General features: G+C 69.9%; 11 protein-coding genes across 11 annotated transcripts; 5 read left to right on the forward strand and 6 right to left on the reverse strand.

Moving 5' to 3' along the window:
• The first annotated feature begins 439 nt into the window (after positions 1 to 439).
• FA09DRAFT_330870 (hypothetical protein) lies at positions 440 to 4,433 on the forward strand. Its single transcript, XM_025742777.1, has 6 exons — positions 440 to 1,766; positions 1,818 to 2,093; positions 2,152 to 3,398; positions 3,455 to 3,513; positions 3,572 to 3,738; positions 3,793 to 4,433. Exons 1-6 carry the CDS (start codon positions 452 to 454, stop codon positions 4,236 to 4,238), a joined length of 3,510 nt encoding a protein of 1,169 aa, XP_025597513.1. The 5' UTR covers positions 440 to 451; the 3' UTR covers positions 4,239 to 4,433.
• On the reverse strand, positions 4,414 to 5,633 carry FA09DRAFT_330871 (carbon-nitrogen hydrolase). Its single transcript, XM_025742778.1, has 5 exons — positions 5,215 to 5,633; positions 5,049 to 5,165; positions 4,894 to 4,992; positions 4,562 to 4,837; positions 4,414 to 4,496 (listed from the first exon to the last, which is right to left on the reverse strand). The coding sequence occupies exons 1-5, from the start codon at positions 5,618 to 5,620 to the stop codon at positions 4,459 to 4,461; spliced, it is 936 nt and encodes a 311-aa protein (XP_025597514.1). The 5' UTR covers positions 5,621 to 5,633; the 3' UTR covers positions 4,414 to 4,458.
• A 683-nt stretch (positions 5,634 to 6,316) lies between these two features.
• FA09DRAFT_334711 (ATP synthase subunit beta) lies at positions 6,317 to 8,806 on the reverse strand (the record flags this gene model as incomplete). Its single annotated transcript, XM_025743739.1, has 6 exons — positions 6,317 to 6,552; positions 6,613 to 6,930; positions 6,987 to 7,126; positions 7,180 to 7,751; positions 7,804 to 8,017; positions 8,787 to 8,806. 6 exons carry the CDS (start codon positions 8,804 to 8,806, stop codon positions 6,317 to 6,319), a joined length of 1,500 nt encoding a protein of 499 aa, XP_025597515.1.
• A 116-nt stretch (positions 8,807 to 8,922) lies between these two features.
• FA09DRAFT_339711 (hypothetical protein) lies at positions 8,923 to 9,314 on the forward strand (the record flags this gene model as incomplete). Its single annotated transcript, XM_025744239.1, has 3 exons — positions 8,923 to 9,024; positions 9,074 to 9,107; positions 9,160 to 9,314. 3 exons carry the CDS (start codon positions 8,923 to 8,925, stop codon positions 9,312 to 9,314), a joined length of 291 nt encoding a protein of 96 aa, XP_025597516.1.
• On the reverse strand, positions 9,301 to 11,204 carry FA09DRAFT_309823 (Fasciclin-domain-containing protein). Its single transcript, XM_025740615.1, has 4 exons — positions 10,849 to 11,204; positions 10,728 to 10,797; positions 10,502 to 10,668; positions 9,301 to 10,447 (listed from the first exon to the last, which is right to left on the reverse strand). Exons 1-4 carry the CDS (start codon positions 11,053 to 11,055, stop codon positions 9,500 to 9,502), a joined length of 1,392 nt encoding a protein of 463 aa, XP_025597517.1. The 5' UTR covers positions 11,056 to 11,204; the 3' UTR covers positions 9,301 to 9,499.
• A 1,512-nt stretch (positions 11,205 to 12,716) lies between these two features.
• FA09DRAFT_330874 (hypothetical protein) lies at positions 12,717 to 13,819 on the forward strand. Its single transcript, XM_025742779.1, has 4 exons — positions 12,717 to 12,970; positions 13,188 to 13,266; positions 13,326 to 13,457; positions 13,511 to 13,819. The coding sequence occupies exons 1-4, from the start codon at positions 12,761 to 12,763 to the stop codon at positions 13,795 to 13,797; spliced, it is 708 nt and encodes a 235-aa protein (XP_025597518.1). The 5' UTR covers positions 12,717 to 12,760; the 3' UTR covers positions 13,798 to 13,819.
• Positions 13,820 to 13,851: 32 nt separating this feature from the next.
• Positions 13,852 to 15,879, reverse strand: FA09DRAFT_330876 (hypothetical protein). The gene is made up of 4 exons (XM_025742780.1): positions 15,671 to 15,879; positions 15,251 to 15,398; positions 14,817 to 14,835; positions 13,852 to 14,765 (listed from the first exon to the last, which is right to left on the reverse strand). Exons 1-4 carry the CDS (start codon positions 15,724 to 15,726, stop codon positions 14,002 to 14,004), a joined length of 987 nt encoding a protein of 328 aa, XP_025597519.1. The 5' UTR covers positions 15,727 to 15,879; the 3' UTR covers positions 13,852 to 14,001.
• Positions 15,880 to 16,147: 268 nt separating this feature from the next.
• On the forward strand, positions 16,148 to 19,271 carry FA09DRAFT_361515 (WD40 repeat-like protein; the record flags this gene model as incomplete). The annotated part of the gene is made up of 7 exons (XM_025745363.1): positions 16,148 to 16,609; positions 16,668 to 16,746; positions 16,797 to 17,102; positions 17,158 to 17,905; positions 17,956 to 18,095; positions 18,146 to 18,492; positions 18,549 to 19,271. The coding sequence occupies 7 exons, from the start codon at positions 16,148 to 16,150 to the stop codon at positions 19,182 to 19,184; spliced, it is 2,718 nt and encodes a 905-aa protein (XP_025597520.1). The 3' UTR covers positions 19,185 to 19,271.
• On the reverse strand, positions 18,982 to 20,407 carry FA09DRAFT_330877 (putative GOT1-membrane protein required for ER to Golgi transport). The gene is made up of 4 exons (XM_025742781.1): positions 20,117 to 20,407; positions 19,797 to 20,067; positions 19,477 to 19,558; positions 18,982 to 19,390 (listed from the first exon to the last, which is right to left on the reverse strand). The coding sequence occupies exons 1-4, from the start codon at positions 20,232 to 20,234 to the stop codon at positions 19,349 to 19,351; spliced, it is 513 nt and encodes a 170-aa protein (XP_025597521.1). The 5' UTR covers positions 20,235 to 20,407; the 3' UTR covers positions 18,982 to 19,348.
• Positions 20,408 to 20,831: 424 nt separating this feature from the next.
• On the forward strand, positions 20,832 to 22,406 carry FA09DRAFT_330880 (hypothetical protein). Its single transcript, XM_025742782.1, has 9 exons — positions 20,832 to 21,172; positions 21,227 to 21,299; positions 21,349 to 21,551; positions 21,603 to 21,654; positions 21,708 to 21,815; positions 21,867 to 21,999; positions 22,050 to 22,069; positions 22,123 to 22,175; positions 22,229 to 22,406. The coding sequence occupies exons 1-9, from the start codon at positions 21,157 to 21,159 to the stop codon at positions 22,279 to 22,281; spliced, it is 711 nt and encodes a 236-aa protein (XP_025597522.1). The 5' UTR covers positions 20,832 to 21,156; the 3' UTR covers positions 22,282 to 22,406.
• FA09DRAFT_343723 (ribosomal protein S12) lies at positions 22,392 to 23,119 on the reverse strand. Its single transcript, XM_025744614.1, has 3 exons — positions 23,105 to 23,119; positions 22,635 to 23,056; positions 22,392 to 22,569 (listed from the first exon to the last, which is right to left on the reverse strand). Exons 1-3 carry the CDS (start codon positions 23,105 to 23,107, stop codon positions 22,470 to 22,472), a joined length of 525 nt encoding a protein of 174 aa, XP_025597523.1. The 5' UTR covers positions 23,108 to 23,119; the 3' UTR covers positions 22,392 to 22,469.
• Between the last annotated feature and the right edge of the window lie 42 nt (positions 23,120 to 23,161).

Here is a 23,161-nt window from a genome sequence, read left to right on the forward strand (position 1 = left end):
CGGCCGCACCGGCGCGAGCCTGTGGCTCACGAGGTCGTCCATCACCACACCGCTCTGCTCTCCACCACCACCCGCGCGGCCGCTGACCATGCCTGCGCCCTTCGCCCCGCCTCCGCCGCACGATGCGCTGCGCTCGCCGCACAGTACCACCAGCGCTGCCTGTGCGCCGCTCGACGCCTTTGAGCTCAAGCACGGCCTCGAGCTCGGCCTCTCGCGCGCACGCCTCGTCGCCGCCTCGCCTGCGCACCTCTTTGCCTCGCTGCACGGCCACAGCGAGCGCAGCCTCTGCCCTGCCTCGGGCCGCGCACGCCCCTCCATCGGCCCGCCGCTGCCGCCGGGCGTCGCCTACGCGCCGCCGCGCCGCGTCTCCTACTCGGCCGCTGCGTCCGCCTCGGCGCCGCGCTGCCTGCTGCCGCCGCCGCCCGACCACGCCGCCCTGCTGCCGGCCACGATGCCGCCGTCGGCCGCGCCGCCGCCGCTGACGCCCAACGTCTACGCCGAGGAGCCGCCGTTCTGCGACTCGCCCGCGTCGGGCTCGCGCTCCGCCGGCGCCGCACGCAGCAACGGCGCCGGCTCGTCGTCGGGCTCCTCCGCCAAGCCGTCCACGCCCGCCTGCCGGCCTGATGCACAGCCCGAGATCGACGCGCGCTTCCACCGCGCCGACGGCATCGGCGGCCTCGGCCAGGGCACGGCGGCGACGGGCGACCGCGGCGCCCAGGCGCGCTTCGAGACGCTCGACGAGATCCGCACCGCCAACGCCGAGCTGACGGCCGAGTACGCGGCGCGCCACGCCGGCGCGCCGCTGAGCGGGCGCATCATCCATGTGAGCCACTACCTGCCGTTTGTCATCCGTGCGCGCGCCGAGGTCGAGCACGAGCGGCAGCGCGAGCAGCGTGTCAGCGCCACGGCCAACGTCGCCGCCATGGCCGCGGCGGCGCGCGCCAAGAAGGCCGCGCGCCTCGCGGCACAGCAGGCTGAGGGACTCGACGCTACGGCGGGCAAGAACCGCAAGGGCAGCTTCATCGACGGCATGCACGAGACGACGGACCTGGCCAAGAAGCTGGCCGAAAACCAGGCGCGCAGCCGCGTCAAGGCGGGCCGCCGCGCGTGGATGATGACGCCCGTGGTCGACGACGAGGACGAGGAGGACCTCGACGCGCTGCCCAAGGACACCTTCACGCCCATTGGCTCGCGGCGCCAGTCGGCATGGAGCGAGGCGAGCCGGCACATGTCCTTCTCGCAGCACCTCGACGACAACCACTTCTCCGCCGTGTCGGACGAGAACTCGCCGGCACGGACGCCGCAGCGCGTGTTCGCCAGCACGCCGCCGCCGCCACCGCCACCGCCGCCGGAGTGGGTGTTGGCGCCGCGCCGCGGGCACACGGCGCTCAACTCGGGCATCCGCTCGCTCTGCGCCACGCACGCGCAGACATTCATCGGCTGGCCAGGCGACATTGCGTTCGCGGCACAGGCCAAGAACGACGAGCGCAAGGATGCCAGCGAGACGACGCCCAAGGAGCGCGGCGAGATCGAGGGCGTGCTGGCCTCGCTCGACGACGCGCGTAACTGGGCGGCTTACGAGCCGGCCGATACGGGCGCCGGCGCGCCGCAGCAGGGCAAGGTGCCGACGCCGATGATGAACGGCGCCGAGCCCGTCGACGCCAGCGGCCAGCCGGGCAAGGCCGTCGAACACGGCATCAAGTACGTGCCCGTCTGGCTCGACTACAACGTCGCGCACGGCCACTACGAGGGCTACTGCAAGACCAGTGAGTGCGGATAATTGCGCCGCGAGACTCATGGCTGACATTGTCGCACAGCGCTCTGGCCGCTGCTGCACTACCTGCTCTGGCAGGACGTGCCAGCCGACCGGCGTGTCAACTACGACGAGTACGCGTGGGACGCGTACGTGGCGGCCAATGAGGCCTTTGCGCAGCGCATTGCCGCCGAGTATCAGGCCGGCGACATTGTCTGGGTGCACGACTACCACTTGCTGCTCGTGCCGCAGATGCTGCGCAAGCTCGTGCCGGACGCGCACATCGGTCTCTTTGTCCATGCGCCGTTCCCCAGCTCGGAGATCTTCCGCTGTCTGCCACGTGAGTGAAGCGTGCGTACACGGGCAGATCCATACCACTGACGCTGCTTCCTCTGCAGAGCGCCGCGAGATCCTCGACGGCATGCTCGGCGCCAATCTGGCCTGCTTCCAGGCCTTCTCGTACTCGCGCCACTTCCTCTCTTCCGTTATCCGCGTGTGCGGCTACGAGGCATCGCCGAACACCGTCGAGGCGAGCAATGGGCGTGTCACGACGATTGGCTACAATCCCATCGGCATCGACGCCGAGAAGATTGCGCGCGACAGCCAGGCGGCCGGCGTGGCGCCCAAGATTGCGGCGATCCGCGACATGTACCGCGGCAAGAAGCTCATCGTCGGCCGCGACAAGCTCGACGTGGTGCGCGGCGTGATCCAGAAGCTGCAGGCGTTCCAGAAGCTGCTCGAGGAGTTCCCCGAGTGGCGCGGCCAGGTCGTGCTCATCCAGGTCACGGCGCCGGCGCTCAACGACTCGCCGCTACTCGAGCGCCAGGTCTCGGAGCTCGTCAGCCAAATCAACGGCGAGTTTGGCAGCCTCAACTTCACGCCCGTGCACCACTACCACCAGATCATCGAGCGCGACGAGTACTTTGCGCTGCTCAGCGTTGCCGACCTGCTCCTCGTCACCGCCGTGCGCGACGGCATGTCGACGACGCCGATGGAGTACATTGTGTGCCAGGAGCGCGCTAACAAGGCGCCGCTCATTGCCAGCGAGTTCAGCGGCAGCGTGGGCCGCCTGCGCTCCGCTATCCAGATCAACCCCTGGGCTACGGCGCACGCGTGCAAGGCCATTGACTATGCGCTGCGCCTCTCCGACGAGGAGCGCATCTCGCGCCACGAGCAGCTCTACCACCAGGTCATCAGCCACACGTCGCACACGTGGGCGGCGTCGCTGGTGCGCCTGCTGCTGCAGCGTCTCGTCTCGGCCCATGCCACGCACCTCACGCCGCCGCTCGACCGCATCGCCATGGTGTCACAATTCGAGGGCGCCAAGAAGCGCCTCCTCCTGCTCGACTACGACGGCACGCTCACGCCCATCGTGAAGGATCCCGCAGCGGCTGTGCCGTCGCCGCGCCTGCTTGAGGCGCTCAAGAAGCTCACCGAGGACAAGCGCAACCTCGTGTACGTCATCAGCGGCCGCGACGCCGACTTCCTCGGGAAGCACCTCGGGCACCTCGACAACATGGGCTTCAGCGCCGAGCACGGCGGCTACATGAAGGAGCCCGGCGAGACCGAGTGGCGCAACCTCACCGAGCAGCTCGACATGTCGTGGATGGCTGCGGTGCGCGCCGTGTTTGAGTACTTCACCGAGGTAAGGGTCCAGGAGCGGCCACAGTATGATCTAAGCTGACCACTGAGCCCCTGCAGCGCACGTCGGGCAGCGAGATCGAGGAGAAGAAGAGCGCCATGACGTGGCACTACCGCAAGTGCGTGCCTGTCTGTCCATGCCAGAGTCTGCAACGCGACTGACGCCGTCTCTCCCAGGGCCGACCCGTCGTACGGCGAGTTCCAGGCGCGCGAGGCGCAGGCGCACCTCGACAACCTCGTCGCGCAGCAGAGCCTGCCCGTCGAGGTCATCGTCGGCAAGCGCAACCTCGAGGCCAGACCGCTCGCCGTCAACAAGGGCGAGATCACGCGCCGCATTCTCTACGGTGCGTCCCCACATTATGGCGCACGAGAACGCTGGCTGACCTTTGCTTGCACAGCCAACCCGGACGCCGAGTTTGTGCTCGTGGCGGGCGACGACCGGACCGACGAGGACATGATGCGTGTGCTGTGCGAGCTCAGCCCAGGCCCGCCGACGGCAGCCGAGGCGAATGCCGCCAACGGAGGCAAGAGCAGCAGCAAGAGTTCGACACCGAGCGTGCCTGCGCACTGTGCGGCGGCGTCCTGCCCAGCGCCGAACAGCGCGCCCCTGGTGCTCGCGCCGCCTGCGCCGCTCGGACGTGGCGCCGCAGCGGGCGAGCCCAAGACACTGGAGCTGCGGCCTGCCGGCATCTGGACGTGCCGCGTGGGCCTGGCCGAGACGCTTGCGCACTGGCACGTGCCAGGCCCTGAGGACATCGTCGATGCGCTCGTCGAGCTGGCGGGCCTGCAGAAGCCGCATGTGACCCAAGAGGCCAAGGAGGTGCAGGACGGAGCAGAGGCCTAGTAAGGCGACTTCGCGCGGTCCCTCTCTCGGACACCCCTCTCGTCCTCGCAGCACCACACTCACTCTCTAGACGCTGCCCCGCTCCTGCTCTCTTTCCGCCTGCCTTCGTTCTCGTCCCGTCTAGATTCCACACACAGCCCGATACACCACGCAGAAAGCAAAGATGCCTCCGACTCAAGCTCGAGTGAGATGCAGCGCTGCATTGCATTGTGTCCCAGCCCTAGACTTGCGAGATGTCGGCATACAGGTCGAAGCGGCCTGCCAGAGCGGGCAGCGACCCGTCAGCGCACGCCCTGCTCAGTCTGGCTTGCTTTTGCACTCACGCTGGGTGCTGATCGGCACGCCTGCCCGGCATTTCTCCACCATCTCTGGGTCGAGCTCGACACGCACGCGCGCCGGCGCCGCATCGCACGTCGCCAGCACCTTGCCCCACGGGTCCACGCCCGAGCTGTGGCCCCATGTCGGGTACGAGCCGCCGTCGATGTCGGCCTGCGACGGCCGCGCGGGCGAGCAGCCGAGCACGTAGAGCTGATTGTCGGCGGCACGCGCGCGCAGCAGCAGCTCCCAGGCGACGGGCCCAGTCGTGGTGTTGAATGCGCCTGCCGTGCACGGCTTCAGCGTCGAGCAAGGCAAGGCAGGTATGTCGAGAACGCACCAGGATAGAGGATCGCACCGGCGCCGAGGCGCGCACAGATCGTGGCGTACTCGCCGAAGCGCACGTCGTAGCAGATGCCGAGACCGAAGCGGCCCAGCGCTGCGGAGAGGCTCAGCTTCGGTGCTGCAGAGCCGGGCGACGCGCACGCCACGCACAGCACTCAAAGACACACACGCGGTCGCCGGCACTCAGGGTCTTGCTCTCCTGGAACGACATGCCGGGCACGTTGATGTCGAAGAGGTGCACCTTGCGGAAGAGCGAGATGAGGTGGCCTGCGTGCGGGATCAGTGCCGCGCCGCTCGTGCCAGACACCGGACGCACCCTGCTCGTCAAAGACGCTGCTGGTGTTGTACAGCTTGCCCGTGGCCTCGTCGCGCTCGGGAATGCTGCCGCCAACGAGCACGACGCCGTGCTCGCGCGCCTGCTCGCTGAGCCAGCGCAGCGTCTCGCTGGCGCACTCGGCGCCCAGCGGCACGCCGCCGCTGCGCCCGTCGATGCCCCAGCGGGCGCGGCCGTGCGCCTCCTTGCCGGCGCGCTGCTGCAGCGTGTCCCAGAGGCCGCCGAAGCTCTCGGCGTACGTGCCAAAGTGCTGCACGCCGTACGGGCTCTGCCACACCTCGGGCAGCACGACGAGGTCGGCGCGTGACTCGGCCAGCGCATCGGCCAGCTCGCGCTTGGCGTGCGAGAGGTTGGCCTGCTTGTCGGCGCCGACGGGCAGCTGCAGCATCAGCGCGCGCGTGCGCTTCAGCGAGACGGTCACAGGAGCAGACGACATGGCGCGTGCGAGCGAGGCGAACATGGGCCAGCGGAGAGCACCGAGTGGAGGGCCCGGTGGACGGCCCGGTGGGAAGTGGCAGCGACGCCGAGTACGGTGTGCTTGGAGACAGAGCGTGTGCCTGGGCCCAGACGATGTCTCGCGTAGCTTGGCCGGCGTTGCGTGTGGCAGAGCTTGAGGTGTGGTGGGCGCAAGGCAAGGGCCGCGAGTGCCGCGTCACGTCGCCCTGCCGCAGCGCAAGGCGCGTCCAAGCTTCCGCCAGCGCGCGGACCGTGCGCGCTCCCGGCCGGACGATACTCTCGGACGTCGACCGCAGGCTCTGCTCTGACTCTTGCTGCAAGGGAGTGCCCGTCGATCGAGACGCTGGCGCACATGCTGCACTGCCGCGCGTGCAGCACGCCCACGGCCAGGGTCAAGTACGGATTGCGCGCTGCTCGCAGCTCCGTGAGAGTCACACCTCACGCCAAGGAACTAGCACGCGATACGTTTCATTTGGCTTCCACCGTACAGCGCTCAATGCCGAGCGCCGCAGGCAGTCTGTAGAAGGGCAGAGTGTACTTTGGGACGAGAGCGAGCAAGGGAACGGTGGACAGCGTGCAGCGAGGCACGGGCAACGGCGGCGCGTCGGCCCGCGTCGGCGCGGCACACTTAGTTCTCCTTGTTCATCTCGGCGGCCTTGGCCACGACATCCTCGATGCCGCCGACCATGTAGAAGGCACCCTCGGGCAGCGAGTCGTGCTTGCCCTCCAGCACCTCCTTGCACGCGCGGATCGTCTCCTTGAGCGGCACCAGCTTGCCCTCAATGCCCGTGAACACCTGGGCGACGGCGAACGGCTGGCTCATGAAGCGCTGCACCTTGCGGGCACGCTCGACGACGAGCTTGTCTGTTGGGTGAGGTGATTAGCTGCTGCACCGCGCTGCACCCGCCACGCAGCCACACGCACCCTGCTCGGACAGCTCGTCCATGCCGAGAATGGCAATGATGTCCTGCAGCGACTTGTAGTCCTGCAGCAGCTTCTGCACACCCGTGGCGGTGTCGTAGTGCTCGCGGCCGACGATCGAGGGGTCAAGCATGCGGCTCTTGGAGTCGAGCGGGTCGACGGCGGGGTAGATGCCGAGCTCGGCAATGCCACGCGCCAGCGACGTCGTGGCGTCCAGGTGCGCGAAGGTCGTGGCCGGGGCCGGGTCGGTCAAGTCGTCGGCCGGCACGTAGACGGCCTGCACGGACGTGATCGAGCCCTTCTTCGTCGTGGTGATGCGCTCTGCAGGAGAATGGGTCAGCGCACGGTCGGCGCAGCGGTGCGGTGCCGCGACGCACCCTGCATGCCACCCATGTCCGTGGACAGGGTGGGCTGGTAACCGACGGCCGACGGGATACGGCCGAGCAGGGCCGACGTCTCGGAACCGGCCTGCGTGAAGCGGAAGATGTTGTCGATGAAGAGCAGCACATCCTGGCCCCTGTAGCGATGCGTCAGCCACGCGCCGTGCCAGCGCGCACCGCCGCCACTCACTCCTCGTCACGGAAGTACTCGGCAATCGTGAGGCCGGTCAGGGCGACACGGGCACGGGCTCCCGGGGGCTCGTTCATCTGGCCGAACACAAGGGCCACCTTGGACTCGCCCTCGAGGTTGATGACGCCCGTCTCGATCATCTCGTGGTACAGGTCGTTGCCCTCGCGCGTGCGCTCGCCGACGCCCGTGAACACGGACACACCACCGTGGGCCTTGGCGATGTTGTTGATGAGCTCCTGGATGAGCACCGTCTTGCCGACACCGGCACCGCCGAAGAGGCCAATCTTGCCGCCACGCGCGTACGGCGCGAGCAGGTCGACGACCTTGATGCCCGTCTCGAGCACCTCGGCCTCGGTCGACTGGTCCGTGAACGCCGGCGGCTCGGCGTGGATGGGCGAGAGCTTGTTGCCCTTGATGGGGCCGCGCTCGTCGATGCCCTCGCCGATGACGTTCATGATGCGGCCGAGACAGCCGGGGCCGACGGGGATCTGGATCGGCAGGCCGGTGTCGAGCACCTTCTGGCCGCGGACAAGGCCCTCCGTGCCGTCCATGGCAATGCAGCGCACGGTGTTCTGAGTGGGATATGAGTGCCAAGCAGATAAGTGGTCACACGCGGCTACACACCTCTCCGAGGTGCTGGGCGACCTCGAGCACGAGGCGGTTGCCGCTCTGCACGTCCTGCACATCGAGGGCGTTGAGAATGGCGGGCAGCTCGTCGCTGTCGAACGAGACGTCGACGACGGCACCGATGACGGCCTTGATCTGGCCGGTCTGGCCCTTGCCGGACGAGGCAGCGGGCGTGTTGGCGTAGCCGCGCGCTGCAGAAGGAACGTGTGAGCTGTCTGCAGGCAGCAAGACCAGGTGCCGGCCAGCAGCGAATCGCCGGGTGGCACATCTGCAGCCTGCACACCACCCGGCACTCTCTACTCCAGCACTGCCACTCACACTGCACGGCAGCGGCGATCTTGGGCACGGCGCGGGCGGCCGCCGGGGCCGCACGCGGGGCAGCAGCGAGGCCGGCGCGCGCTGGAAGGGAGCAGGCGAGACATCAGCACGGGCAGCAGCGCGGCACGGCGCACACGCGCTCACCGGGCGCGGCGGCGGCGCTGCTGAGGGCGCGCGTGGCGAGGCGGGCGCGCACGGGGGCGCGGAGAGCGCTGCGGGTCGCGAGCATGATGTGCGGGCGAGGAGGGAGAGGGAGAGGGTGGGGAGAGGGAGAGGGAAGAAGGCGCGCCCGCGGGTGCGGCGGCTTCGGGCGCGCCGTGCGACGACGGCGGCGGCGGCCGCGCGCGCTGGCGCCCAGCAGCGACGAGCGCACGCCGGCCGCGAGCTCGGCGCTCGGCGCATCGCTGGCGCGCCGGCGTGCCTGCGCCTGTGCTGCGCCTGCGCCGCGCTGCCCCTGCGCTTCTTCGCGCCGCGCCGGCACAACCCGGCAGCCGCGCCCAGCGCTGCACGTGGCGCCGTCCCTGCCAGCCAGCCAAGCCCGCGCGAGCGACGGCGGCACTGATCGCCCGCGCCGGGCAGCGATTACCTCAGCACCGGCCGCCCGCCGAGCTCGGGCCAGCACCAGCGTGAGGTGGAGGCGGGCTGCCCCGCATTCACCACACCACCACCTCCTCGCCGCCATGGTGAGTGTGCACCTCGCGCACACTCCGCACCCGCTGACACCGCACAGTCCGAGCACCCTGGTCAGCGCCGCCTGCCGCTCCGTCGCGCCGCAGCCGCTCACGCCCCTGCGCAGCCATGACCATGGCCGCCCTCTGCGGCGCCGGCGGCCTCTTTGGCTACACGCGCACGCGCTCCGTGCCCTCGCTCGTCGCCGGCCTCGGCGTCGGCGCGCTCTACGTGCGTGGCGCGGCGGTGCGGTGGCGCCGGACGCTGACCTCCGCTGCAGGCCTACAGCGCACAGCGCATGCGCACCGGCCAGGGTGAGCCGCACCTGTGCTCTGCCTTGCCGCCGCGCACGCTCACGTCCCGCAGCCAACGGCCACGAGCTGGCCCTCGGCGCCTCGGCCGTGCTGCTCGCGTCGTCGGTGCCGCGCATCCGCGCCGGACCCGTGCCGCTCGGCCTCGCCGTCGCCAGCGCCGCCGCGGGCGCCTACTACGGCAAGCAGGTGTACGACTATCGCGTGTAGGGGGGTCTCGCATTGCACTGAAGAGGGGGACAGGGGGAGCGCAGGGCCTAGGAATACAGAGCGTCGTTGCTCTCATGACGGCGAGTGCAGACACGGAGCGCGGACGGGGAACGCAGCAGCAGGTGAGATGGGCAACGGAAGCAGGCCCAGAGGCGTCTAGCGGGCCTGCAGCGCCGGAAGGGCGCTCAGAGCACGCACACGGCTGCGGCACCGGCGGCGGCCAGCGCCAGCAGCGAGGCAGCGGCACGGCTCGGCGCTGCATCCGAGGCGCGGCTGCTGCCGCCGCTGCTATTGCCGCCGTTGCTGCCATTGCTGCCGCTGGCATTGGCGCCGCTGCCGCTGCCGTTCGAGCCATTGCTGCCCGAGCCATTGCCGCTGCCGTTGCCGTTGCTGCCATTGCCCGAGTCGGAGATGGCGCTGTCGCGCGAGCCGGGCGCGCCGGGCGCGGCGCCGCTGCCGCCCGAGGCGTCGTTGGTCTGCATCGTGCTGCTCTTGAAGCCGTTGCTCTCCGGGTTGTCGGCATTCGGGCCGGGCAGGTCCGGGCCCTGGCTGCTGGCCGCGTTGACGCCCGAGATGGGGCCGGCGACGAAGCTGTTGGCCGAGCGCGCCGCCGAGGCGGCCGCGGCCGAGGCGCGGCTCTCGTCGTACTTGGTCGAGGCGAGCACGCCGTCGACGTAGTGGATGACGCCGCCCTTGTGCATGATGTCGTACTGCGTGATGCGCACCGAGACGTCGCCGACGCGCACCGTCTGGGCGTCGGCGTCGAAGACGAGGTCCTGGCCGGCGGCGTTGATCATCGAGCCCTGGCCCTCGAGCAGCGGCGAGTAGACGGCGCGCGAGGCGACGACGTGCTGCAGCAGCAGCGCCTTGGCGTTCTCCGGGTTCGCGGCGAGGTTGTTCTGCTGCACGTACTGCTGCAGCGCCGCGTCGGTGGGCACAAAGAGCGTGACGCCGCGCATCGAGTCGAGCATGTCGGCGACGCCGGCGCCGCGCAGTGCCTGCAGCAGCGCGTCGTGCTTGCCGAGGAAGCCCAGCGTGGCCGAGGCGTTGCCGGGCACGGTGAGGGCGCGCGCGATGGGCTGGATGGTGATGTTGCCGGCGACGATGGGGTCGGCCGAGGAGAAGGCGTTCGTCTAGGAACAAGGGGTGAGCTCTGGCGTGGCAGTACGGGTGGGCACTTCACGTACGTTGGCGGCCTCCTGCACGAACTCGGCGTCGGACGAGCGCGAGAGCGCCACGGGCAGGCCGTTGCCGCCGGGCAGGTTGGCGTACGTGGGCAGCGAGAGCAGGCTGTGGCCGACGGTGTGCGGCGGCGGCGAGGCGAGGTCGTTGAGGGGGTACGTGCCGTTGAGCACTGCGCGGGCCGGGATGTCAGCTGCCAAGGGCGAGTCAGAGGTGATGTGAGCTGCGCACCGTGCATCAGCAGCGTGGCCTGCAGCAGCTCCGGGTTGGACGTGGTCCACTCGGGCACGGCACGCATCGCCTAGAAGGGTGTCAGCCATGCAGCGCCGGGCACGCCGGGCACGCGACGCACCTGGTCGTTGGGCGCGAGGATCGTCTTGCTGCCGGCGCTGTTGAGCACGGCGTTGACAAGCGCCGTGTTGTTGGCGAGCATGTCGGCGAGCACGGTGAGCTGTGCGCCGCGCAGGGCGTCGAGGAGCGCGCTGCCGGCCTCCTGGCGCGGCACGAGCGGGTGCGCCAGCACGGCGGCGGGCAGGAGAAGGAGTGTGAGGAAACGCATCGTGTGTGTGTGTGGGTCAAGGAGTGTGGGTGCGCGGGGCGCGTGGAGACGGGGGCCGGGGAGAGGAGAGGGAGTGACGATGGGGTGTGGAGCGAGGAGCGGCGGGCGGCCGTGCCTATAAGCGTCGCCGTCGGGCAGCCACAGTAGAGTGCAGCCCAGGGGGCGGGATGGCGGCGCAGCGGCTGCAGCAGCGATGCGGCTCTCCACCCTCACGCCTCTCGTCTGCGGCGCTGCGCCTCCTCAGCTGCGCCTGCGCCGCGCGTGCCTCCGCGCCCCCTGCAGCGCCGCGCACGCATCCGCACGCACGAGCGGCACGCACTTGCCTCTTTCGCCCTCCGCCGTCCCGCTACCGCTGCGCCGCACCTTCCGCGCTGCCTCGGCTTGCTCGCTGCGGCGTCGCCCATGAGAGCACGCCGCCGCGGTGGCGCACCCACCCGACGGCAGCACCTTCTCTCTTCGCTCGTACCGCACCGCCTCGTCTCTCTCTCCGCAACGGCTCCGAGCGTTCGGCGCCGAGCGGTGCACGGCACAGCTCAAAGGAGGGCGAGGCTCGGCATCGCAGCGCGAGCGAGCACCGCCTCCTACGCTCGCCGCAGCAGCAGCCGAGACGCCGCATGTCACGCTGCTCATACCCGTGTGGCAGTCGAGTGCGAGAGCGCCAGCAATGCCGATGCCTCACCGAGCGGGTGCTTCGCAGGGAGCAGCAAATGGATGCGGACGACGAACACGTCTAGCGTCTGGCCGACGGCTCGTCGCGCTCCCGCACGCCGCTCCTGCCGTCGGCGCCACGCTATCACACTCAGCCTCCCGCGACGTTCTGGCAACGGCCGTGCGAGGCAGGAGAATAAACGGCAGCCGCAAGGGAGTCCTTTGAGGAGCAGCCGGTACCCGTCCAGGGCGCAGCGAAGAGGGCAGCGGGCGTCGCTCGCCCTGCTCGGCCGCTCCCACGCCTGCCACTCGCAGCCGTGGTCGCCTTGCGGCCGACCTCCTCCATCCTCGCGCCTCGCTCGCGCCCACGCATTCCGCTTTGCACACCAAGCACTGCCAAGGCGTCATGCGTGTGCGTGTGTGACGCAGCAGGCCAGATCGCAGCACGACCACGCGCAGGAGCATGATGGACCGCCGCGAGATTTGGGGCGGAGAGGCGCACGGCGGCCATGCAAGGGGGCGCGACTCTTACTGTGACGCGTGCCGGCGGCCGCTCTTTGTGCAGGCCAGTCCAGCATGCAGGCTCGCCGCGATGGTCTCCGTCGAGCACGTGCGGAGGGCCATGAAACCCGCTCCAGGATGTGCGCAGGGAAACAAAGAGCGCAACGGCGAAGCGAAAGCGAGGCCTTGGGCAGCGCCGAGCAGCCGGGGCTGCGAGCTGCGAGCGTGGGAACTGCTCCCACGCCGACGTTGGCTACTCGGCTGCTGCTTCGAAGCTTGACCACATGCAGCATCTCATGCAGCTTGACTGCCGCGCATGCTTGACATGGCTCACCGTCAGCGTCTGTGGGCTGGAGTGCGGAGAAGCACCTGCGCTTGCGGGCCAGGCGTGCAGAAGCGCAGGGCACGCGCGACGCGTAAAGAGGCGCGTCGGGCGGAGAGGCGCCTGAGATGCGCGATGCAGCGGCAGCCGACGCAGCGGCGGCGCGCGGCAGCAGCACGCTCCCTTCACAATTCCACCCACTCCCACCCTCGCTCCCCACACCCGCACCCCGCCATGCCGCGCAAGAAGGTCCAGCCCACGGGCGCCGCATTCGGCGCCGCCGCCTCGTCGTCGTCGCTCGCCGGCGACGTCTCCACTGGCGCCGCGGGCGCTGCGGCGGCCGACGGCGACGTCAGCATGACGGCGCAGCAGCTCGTCGGCGGCGACGGCATCGAGAACTACGAGGTGGCCAAGAGCCACCTGATGAAGGTCGTGCGCGGCGCGGTGAGTGCGGCGTGGCGGGTGGTCGTGATGCAGTGGTGGCATGCGGCGAGCACGGGCAGGCCACGAGTGAGGTGGCCAGCAAAGCGGCGAGCGCGACCGTTGCAGTCGCCAACACAGGCTCTGCATGGGCCGCATGGAGATCGCACTGGTCACGGCGCCCGCCGGCGATCGGCTGTCAGCATCTCGCATGTGCATCACTGATGTCTGCGCCGTCCAGATGCCCGAGACGTGCACGCTGCGCAAGGAGGGCATCGTGGCCCTGCACAAGGGCACCAGCGTCGTCATCTCATACCTTGGTGAGTCGGGTGTGCGCGCATGCAATGCTGCACGCCTTGCACTGACGCTCGTCTTGCAGCGGCGGCGGCGCAGGAGCGCGCCGCCGAGCGGGGCGCCAAGCTCTTCACCGCCGCAGACGTGTGCGCCGAGGCCGAGGCGCTCGGCTTCCTGCCGCCGAACCTCGTCGACGAGCTGCGCGCCGACTGTGCTGGTGAGTGCGGGCCTGCGAGTTGCCGGCTGGTACGCGCTGACACGCTCGTGCAGCGGCCAAGAGCGCCGGCATCAAGGCGCGCAACATCGCAAAGGCAAAGGCGAAGGAGGCCAAGGCAAAGGCGCGCGCGGCTGCCGGCGACGGCGCAGCGGGCACAGACGCCACGCCAATGGACGTCGACGGCGACGAGACGCGCGCAGCGGGCGCCTCGGGCGAGGAGGGCGAGGCGGAGGACGAGGAGGAGCCTGAGGAGGAGGAGGAAGAGGAGGAGGACGAGCCCGAGGAGCCCGAGGACGACGAGCCGATGGGCACGCCACCACGGCCAGCGGGCGACCAGTGAGCAGCGCCAATGCAGATGGGTTTCATGTCGCAGCCAGGCACCGCATCTGGGTCACACGGCAGAGGCTGAACGAGTGGAGATTGCGGCGTGACGGCAGATGAACGGAGGCGGGCCTGTGAGCGCGACTATGTACATAGATTGATGGCGCTCCAGAGACGGAGCAGGGAAGAGGAGGAAAGGGTCCAGGGACAGGGCACGGCACGCTCAGAACTCGTGCCGCTGATCCATGATGTCGACGGCCGGTTGCCGCGACTCGTGCCGCGGCGCCTCGGGCTGGCGCTTCGACGACGGCGCTGGCGCGCGCCACTCGTCGCCGAACGTGTCGCGCTCCGTCGCGCCGCTCGCGCCGCCGACGGAGTAGCCGATGGCGTAGTTGCGCCCTGCCTCCTCTGGGCCCTCGTCGTCCGAGTCGAGGCTGCGCCGCCGCCCGCCGAGGTCGGCGTCGGGGTCGGCGTAGCCGTTGGCGGCGCGGTGGTCGTACGCGTCGCCGTCGCCCATGACGTGTTGCGACTGCGCATGGCGGTCCTTCTTGCGCCCAAAGGCCGCACGCATGTTGCTCTTGCTCTTGGCCTTGCGCCGCTCCGCCTCGCCGGCGCCCGGCAGCGGGCCGCCGAGGCTGGCCGCCGAGCCATTGCGCTGCTGGTCGTAGGCGTCGCCGGCCCACGCGTTGCGCTCTGGCGCTGGGTCGGCGTTGTAGTACTGCTCCTCAAAGCCCTCGGGCGCGCGCTGCACGGCGGCGCGGCGGCGCGCGGCACCACCATCGCCGTCCTCGAAGCGGTGGTCCATGTCGTACGTCGTCGGGTTGCCGTCGTCGTCGTACAGGCGCCGCTCCGGCAGCTGGTCATTGTAGCGGCCCGTCCACGCGCGCTTCTTCTTGCGCCGCCGGTCGAACGAGTCGTCGACGAGACCGTAGCGCTTGGCCCACTTCGGCGTGCGGTTCGGATGGTTGTCGTTGTTCCGGATGTTCTCTGCGGAAGCGGGTGAGCGAGAGGTGCGCGGACGAAGCCCGGCGTACGCACGAATGAAGAAGTTGTGGCCCTGCGAGTAGAGAAACGTGCGTCAGCGGCATGTAAGCTGATCCACCGACCAGATGCTCGCAGCAGAGCACTTCGGCGGCACAAGACGTGCAGCATTGTGGCAGTCAGAACGCCTTCAGTCGCGCAGGCTGCTGGCCGCCCTGGCTTCTGTGCGCCAGGCACAGCGTAGCGCAATCTGCCGTGCTGCCGCTGAGCTGACCACCGCGCCGCGGCGCTATAGCCTACCGACGACAACAGCCTGGGGCACGCTGCAGCGAGCACCGTCATACCTGCTCAGACTTGCATGTTGCAGCCCACAGCGCTCTGGACTCGGAGCCATCGCAGCCGGCAGCCGGCAGCCCGCCGCCTGAGCTCGCCTCTGCGCCGCCAATGCTGGCCGCTGCGCCTGCCCTGCGTGCCTCCAGGCGCCCACTCACGTGGCCGGGAAAGTAGCCGCAGATGGTGCAGACGATGTTGATGAAGAAGTCCTTGCCGACGCCGAAGCGCGCCAGCACGGCGAGCGGCGGCAGGAAGAAGCCGAGGATGATGATGACGCCCGTGTAGCCGTGGTGCTTCTGCGGCTTGCTGCGGGGGCGTGCCGGGGCGTCAGCCTCGCGTGGACGCAGCGTGGGCGTGCGAGGCGTGCGACGGCGCCTGCAGCGGGCCGGCGCTGCGGCCAGTGCGGAGGCGAGATGCGCAGCGGCGCCGCCAGACGCGCTGCCCCTCGCCTCTGCGGCGCCTCTCGCCGGACGCCTTGCGCTGCCCGCGGCTGCTCGCAGCACGACGGCAGCCGTGCTACACTGCCGCCGCGTGCTGCTGCCTGCCGCCCGCTGGCCGCGCCCTGGCCGGCGACTCACTAGTTGACGCGGCCGTCGTCGTGGCGCGGCACGCCGTTGCGGATGAACTTGCTCATGGCGGGCAGGCGGCAGCGCGAAGCGGTGAGCAGGTGCGCGGCAGCAGATGCGCTGCGAGAGCACGCTCAGCGAGCGTGGGCGTGCGTTGGGGCGCGCACGGCGGTGCGGGATGGCGGTGGAAGGGAAGCAGGATGCGGGGAACGGCGCGCGGGTCCACGGCGAGGCGCGGGCGGCGTGCGCCGCTGCGCCGAGACGACGCGCGCGCCGCGGCGGCAGCGCCAGCCAAGCCCAGGCACGGCAGCGCCACGCATGCGGCGGCGCCAGATCGCGGCGCAGCGGCGCGCCGCGGAGCGTGAGGCGCGCGCCAGGCTCTCGTGCGGGAGACGCTGCGCGCGCCAGCCGCCCGAGCGCGTCTCGCCTCCATCGTCCCCTGCCTCTGCTCCACTCGCTGCACCCCTCACAACCCTCCGCTCCTCTGCCATGTCTGGCACGGCTGCGGGCAGCTCGTCGGCGCGCGCCTCGCCTGCGCCGCCGCCGCCGCCCGCCGCCGCCAATGGCGCCTCGCACGCGCCCTCGCCGCACGCGCCCGCCGCCGAGGGCGCCGCCGACCTCGCCTCCATCCAGGCGTACCTGCAGGCACGCGGCTACAACCGCGCCCTCACCGCGCTCAATGCCGAGCTCGCCGCGCTGCCGGCCGGTGCGCCCCCTGCTGCCGCTCTTGCCGGTGCTGCACCGCTCAGCGCCGCCGAGCTGGCGGCCAAGAATGCGCCGCGCGACGCCCGCGCCGCACCCGCCGCCGCCGAGGCGCCGCGCAAGAAGGGCGACAATGCCGGCGACAAGGAGCGCGCCGCCGCGCGCGAGCTGGCGCGCGACTGCGACGACCGCGAGCGCGGCTTCCAGGCGCTGCGCGCGTGGTGCCAGGGCAGCCTCGAGAGCTACCTGGTGAGGCGCACAGAGGCGCTGCCGCACCCGTCCGCTCTGCTGATGCATGCCTTGCCAGCCGGAGCTGCAGCCGCTGCTGCTCCCGCTCTTCGTCCACTCCTTTCTTGATCTCGTCGAGGCCGGCAGCGGTAGTGCAGGTGCGCAGGCCGCCTCGATGCTCCTTCTACGTACTCACATCTTTCCTCAGCGGCCGCGCTGTACTCGCGCCATTCGGCCCTCTTTCTGCCGCTGCAGCTGCCGCTCCTGTCGCACCTGCGCGCGCTCAGCCTGCCGTCGCACGTCGCCGGCGACGCGCTGGCGCAGCGCTTCCGCAGCGAGCGCTACGTGCTCAAGATGTCGGCCGTCGTCTTTGGCCTCCTGCTTGGCTGGCTCACCGACGGCGGCGGGCCCGTGGCGGGCGCGGGTGCGGCCGAGGGCCTGGGCAAGGGCACGCGCGAGATGCGCGGCCGCACAGAGATGCTGCGCATCATCAACGAGCGCTGCCGGCTGCAGGGTGAGGACTGCTGATGCCCCGGCGCTGTGCCGCACACTCACGACTGCGCCCACAGTCATCCAGAAGCCGCCGCATGCGCTCACCTCTACGCTTCTCGAGGAGGGCACTGGACTGACAGGCGCCGGCCCGTCGTTCTCGTCCTTCGACAGCACGCCGCGCTCTCTGCTCTCGTCGCACATGTCGGCTCCGGCGCTGACGGAGCGCGATGCCGTCGCCGAGTACAACTCCAACGCCGCCGGGCCGCATCTGAAGCTCGGCGGGCAGGTGCCGCTGAGCGAGCGCTTGAAGAAGGAGGTCGAGCGGGAGATCAAGGAGGAGGACATGCGTGAGGAGGCGGCGCGGCAAAAGAAGGAGCAGGAGGACAAGGGCGGCGAGGCGGCGCCGCCTGCGGACGCCGACGCCATGAAGGTGGATGCGCCGTCGGCAGGCGCGGACGGCACGGCGACCGGAGCTGCGGCGGCCGCTTCGCCGAACACGGCCGGCGACAAGGCCGGCACGCCTTCACGCGAGAGTGCACGGCCTTCTCCCGGGCCAGGGCGCGCATCCACCGTCGCACCGACGACGGCACCGGCCACGACCACCACCGTCTCGTCCGGCCTGCTGCAGCCCGAGTTCACCGACCTGCCGCCGCAGCCGCCGCTCTTCCGCAGCGTCGACGTGGACCGCGAGGTCAGCCGCATCCGTGACGCGCGGAAAGCCCTGCGATTGGGCGAGGCTGCTGCGGTCACACCCGCTGGTGACGACGTGCGCACCGCGGCGCTGCCGAGCGTCTGCAGCTTCACATATCACGATGCAGAGGACGGGTGAGTGTACTGTGTTGCCGCCGAGGGACCGTCGCTGACGCTCTGTGCAGCCTGACCTGCTCTACATTCTCCGCCGACGCGAGCCTGATGGCTGCGGGCTTCGAAGAGAGCTACGTGCAAGTATGGTCTCTGAAGGGCGAGCCATTGCGAGGCCTCAAGGAGAACTTCGAGCAGAGTAACATCCGCGACGGTGAGCAGCCCAAGCTTGCCGCTCGTGCGCGCTGCTGACACGCTTCGCAGCGCGCTCATTGCGCAAGAACCGCGAGAGCACCACGCAGACCACGCGCAAGCTCATCGGCCACAGCGCCCCCGTGTACGGCGTGTCCTTCGACCCCATCGCCGGCACCGCCGCGCCGCCACGGCATCTGCTGAGCTGCAGCGGCGACGGCAGCGCGCGGCTGTGGTCGCTCGACACCTTCTCAGCGCTGGTGGCCTACCGCGGGCACCAAGGGCCGGTGTGGAACGTCGAGTGGAGCCCGCTAGGGACCTACTTCGCGACTGCCAGCGCAGACCGCACGGCGCGGCTGTGGAGCACGGAGCGCATCACGCCGCTGCGCATGTATGCCGGGCACCTGAGCGACGTCGAGGTGAGCTGTGCCGGCGAGCCGCAGTTGCAACAATCCCGCTGACAGCCGCCGCGCAGTGCCTCAACTTCCACCCCAACTCGCTCTACCTCGCGACGGGCTCGTCCGACCGCACCTGCCGCCTGTGGGACGTGCAGCGCGGCGCGTGCGTGCGGCTCTTCGTCGGGCACCAGTCGCCGATCTCGTGCGTGCGCATCTCGCCCGACGGGCGGTATCTGGCCTCGGCGGGCGCGGGCAATGCGCCCTTCCGCCTCGGCGCCACGGCCGCCGGCGACGACGCAGCCATCAGCCTCTGGGACCTCTCGAGCGGGCGGCGCGTCAAGAAGATGTGGGGCCACCGCGCGCGCGTGCTCGACCTCGACTTCAGCACCGACGGCGGCATGCTCATGTCGTCGGGGTCGGACTGCACCGTGCGCTGCTGGGACGTGCGCAGCGCCGGCGGCGAGCGCACCGACGTGGCCGTGCCCGGCAGCCTCGAGGCGCAGCAGGCCGCCGTGGCCGGCATCGATGCGGCCGACCGGAGCGCCGCATTGGCCATGCCTGCCGCCGTCGGCGCACAGCTCACCTCCGACGAGCGCGACTCGAGCCGCGACTGTCTCGCGACCTTCTATACCAAGCGGACGCCCATGCTCGACGTGCATGTCACGCCGCGCAACCTGGTGCTCACCGCGGGCGCGTACGATGCCAGCATATGACGAATGCATGCCCTCTCGCAGCAGCTCCTCCGGCGCGGTGTCTGACGTGCCTGCATTGCATCGGTGTTCGTGAAGAGACGTTCGTGGCGGGCTGAGCCCGCAGCTCGCCATCAGGCCGCGTCTGCGCGCCGGCAGGTGGCTTGTGGGCGTGAAGGGCCGCAGCTCTAGACGGCAGATTGCCGCGCGCCGGCCAGCTTGTCCAGAACCTGCGTGAGGTGAGTGTCAGCTTCCGGCGACGGCGGCGCGGCCAGGCAGACGCGCTCGATATGCTTGTCCCGGTCTGGCGACTCACGTTGCGGACAACTGGCAGGCTGAGGACATCGCCGATGATCGGCAATTGCCGCAGGAAGTTGAGGATGACGGGGAAGAAGTCACTGCGGCCGCGCGTGTCAGCGGATGCACAGGCGTCGCCTCATGCGGCGAAGCCGGACAGGATAGAAGCCAGAGGCTGCCAGTGACACGCCCAACGATGCTGCGCCAAGGCGCGCTCTCGCCCCGCCAGCAGCACCCTGCAACCCTGGTCTAGCACCGCCCAACAACGCCCGCCGTGCACCGCCGCGCCCGCCACGCACGCCGCTCGTCGCCTCGCCGATGCCTGCCGCGCATACGCACCCAAAGAGATTGAGGAAGCCGAAGATCTCGACGAGCATGCCGATGAACGTCCAGCGCGCGAAGACCAGCAGCATGCCGGCGAAGAAGCACAGCGTGCCGCGCAGCTTCTGCTTGCGCGCGAAGAAGTAGAACGTCTTCTGCGGCCCGATGAGCAGCGTGATGCCGGCGGTGAAGAGGACGTTGCCGAGCGCGAGGAGCGCGGCGTCGAAGAAGAGGATGATGCCGAGCACGAGGAAGAGCGAGCCGAAGGAGACGAGCGCGGCGCCGATCTCTGCGGGGCGCGTCAGCACGGTGTGTGGCCACTGCAGCATGCCACGCACTCTGCTGGTCGGTGAGCCACATGCTGGGCAGAGGCGATGGTGCGGTGGTGGAGGATGACGGTGAGAGGGCTCGCTGCGCCGCGGCCGGTGCTTCGCGGTGTGTTCCCGCGCGGCGCATGCCAACACGACACGCGTGGCACGGACATGCTGACGTAAGCAGCCTTCCATCCTTGCCCGACGTCGGGCCGTCTACGAAGTGCCTGGAGGCCAGCTGCGCACCTCTGAAGGTACCTGTTGTCGACAGCGAGGGGCTAGGCGGTACAAGCTGGCCTGTTCAGGCTGTGGCGCGCGTGCTGGAGCAGTGAGAGCACCTCGACGCAGCGCGGTGCTCTGTCTCGTCCCCGGCGCCGCCGCGACGCCCGGCCGGCACTGCTGCTGTTGCTGCCACATGCTCTGCGCATGAGCCGTCCAACGTCTGCACAGGATCATAGACGCTGAGCGGCTCGCCGGGCGTGGCATGCTGTGAGGCCACGCGCGAGAGGCGGCGGCGAGGTGAGGCTGTGCCGCGGCGGTGCCGCTGCGGGCGCGTGTTGGGTGCGCTTCTCCGTGTGCCGGCGGCGGCGCGCGGCTGTGCTGCATGCCTTGGACAAGGGGCACGCTCCGCTCGCTCGGACCTTGGCTTCATCCCACCATCCCCGCCGCACCGCACGCCCAAGCAGCGTCTCCTCTACGCATCTAGCTCCAGCGAGCCACAACAGCGTCGCTCCAGATCGTCTGCCGCCTTCATCTGCAGCTACTGCACTGTGCCGCTGAGCTCCCAGAGCATGGGCGCCATGGACGCGCACTCCTCACTCGCCGCGCTGGCCAGGCGCGCCGGCGAGAGCCGGATAGAGCCGACGGCCGACCAGGTGAGTGCGCCGACGGAAGATTCAGCTCGGCGCGACGCAGCTGCGGTCTGCGTCCGAGCAAGTAGGGGCCTCAAGAGAGCGGTGCTGTGCTCGGGTCGTTGTTGGAGCGGACCCCTAGAGCTCGACTCAGCGCGGCCCGAGCGCGGCTGACCGACGCATGCGCAGCGCACCATCATCATCGTCGCCGCAGTCATGGCCGTCGCCATTGGTGCGTGCTGCATGCGTGGCTGCTTGGCGGTCCACTGAGAGACGTGCTTCACAGGCATCATCTGGCACGTGCCGTACATCAAGGAGATCCTCTGGCCATTCAAGATTCTCACCGTCGCATTCCACGAGTGCGTGCTGCGCTCTGCATGCTCTGGCCCACTACTCACGCCCGCGCAGGTTCTCACACGCCATCGTCGGGCTGTGCACGGGCGCCAAGATCGAGAGCATTGTGCTCGAGCCCAACGAGGGCGGCGCCACGCGTATGCGCGGCGGCATCCCGTGGCTCACGCTGCCGGCCGGCTACCTGGGCAGCTCGTTCATCGGCGCGGCCATGATTGCGTGTGCCTTTGACATTCGCGCCAGCAAGGTCATGAGCTTCGGTGAGCCGCGCGAGCGCCAGCACTGCTGCGGCCACGCTGACGCGCCGACAGTCATTGCCGTCTGCTTTTTGTTCACGCTCTGGTGGGCGCGGAAGAACTGGCTGTGAGATGCACAGGCGGCGCGCACGCACGCAAACATGCTCACGCCCGTCTCAGCACCTGGCTGCTGCTGCTCGTCTTTGCCGGGGTGCTCGTGGCGTTCTGGTTCATTGCGCACGGTGTGGCGCTGCAGTACTTTGTGCTCTTCCTCGGCGTCATGAGCTGGTGCGTGGTGGCAGCGCAACTCGGCGGCGCCTGCTGACATCTGCTGCGCAGCCTCTACTCCGTCTGGGACATCTGCGACGACCTCATCTTCCGCAAGGTCAACGAGAGCGATGCCACGGCATTTGCCAAGGTCGTCGGCTGCTGCCCGCCGCAGGTGTGGGGCGTCGTGTGGCTGCTCGTCTCCGTGAGTGCAGTCGTGGAGGTTGCACTGCTCCTGGCTGACAATCGCTGCAGGTCATCTTCTTTGCCGCAGGGTGCGCTGCACGCTTCTTGGCCGCCGGTCTGCACAGCTTACACCTCCTCGCAGCATCATCATCGGCATCGTCGCCTTCAAGACGCCGCTGCGGACGCAGAAAGCCGGTGCGTCCTGCGTTCGGCGTCGGCACCCTCAGCCGCTGACGCCACGCCCGCAGACAACTTCCTCAACACGCGCGACTTTGGCCTTCTGGCGGCCGTCGTGTGGTGATGCGCGGGGCTGCATCATCTGGCCCTGACTCCCGCGCGGCGCTGCTCTGCTCCATCACTGACCGTCTGGCTGTTCGACGTCTTGTCTCCCGCCGCTCTGTAGACAATGTACCCTGTATTATCTGCCGCCTGTCGTGCCCGGCGCAGACCCCGTGTGATCCAGTGTAGCGCTGTCGCTCTCAGCCCCCTCTACGCCGCCGCCTTGGGCTTCTTGGTGCCGTACTTGCTGCGGCTCGTTGTCCGGCCGACGACGCCCTGCATGTCGGCATGCCCGCGCACGAGATGGTATCTGGGCCAGCACGGATGAGCATGCGCCGTGCGCAGTGCAGAGGCCAGCCTCTGGCCGCGACTCACCGCACACCGGGCAGATCCTGCACACGGCCGCCGCGCATCAGCACCACGCTGTGCTCCTGCAGGTTGTGCCCCTCGCCCGGAATGTAGGCGACGGTGGTGCGCCCGTTGCTGAGCTTGATGCGCGCCACCTTGCGCACGGCCGAGTTGGGCTTCTTGGGCTTCGTCGTGAAGACGCGCGAGCACACGCCCTTGACGAACGGCGCGCCCTCGAGCGCCGGCGTGCGGTTCACCGGCGGCCGGTGCGGCTTGCGTGCGCCGCGCAGCACCTGGCGGTAGGTCGTGGGTGCGGCGGCGCTTGCGCTAAACTGCCGCAGCGGCGCGGCGAGGCGCGACGAGGATGCAGCGGCGCTGGCCGACGTCGACGCTGCGGGCGCGAGCGCCATGCGTGCGAGCTGCAGGTGCAGCGGGCGCATGAGAGATGCCTGTGCGGGTGTCAGACGAAGGGAGTGTGGCGTGTGCGGAGGACGTACCATGCTGCGAGTGTGTGGAGAGGACGGGAAGATGGCGGCGCGGCGGCCGCTCGAGAT

The sequence above is a fragment of the Tilletiopsis washingtonensis genome (genome assembly GCF_003144115.1).
Source record: "Tilletiopsis washingtonensis strain MCA 4186 unplaced genomic scaffold FA09scaffold_14, whole genome shotgun sequence".
NCBI classification, from domain to species: Eukaryota; Fungi; Basidiomycota; class Exobasidiomycetes; order Entylomatales; genus Tilletiopsis; species Tilletiopsis washingtonensis.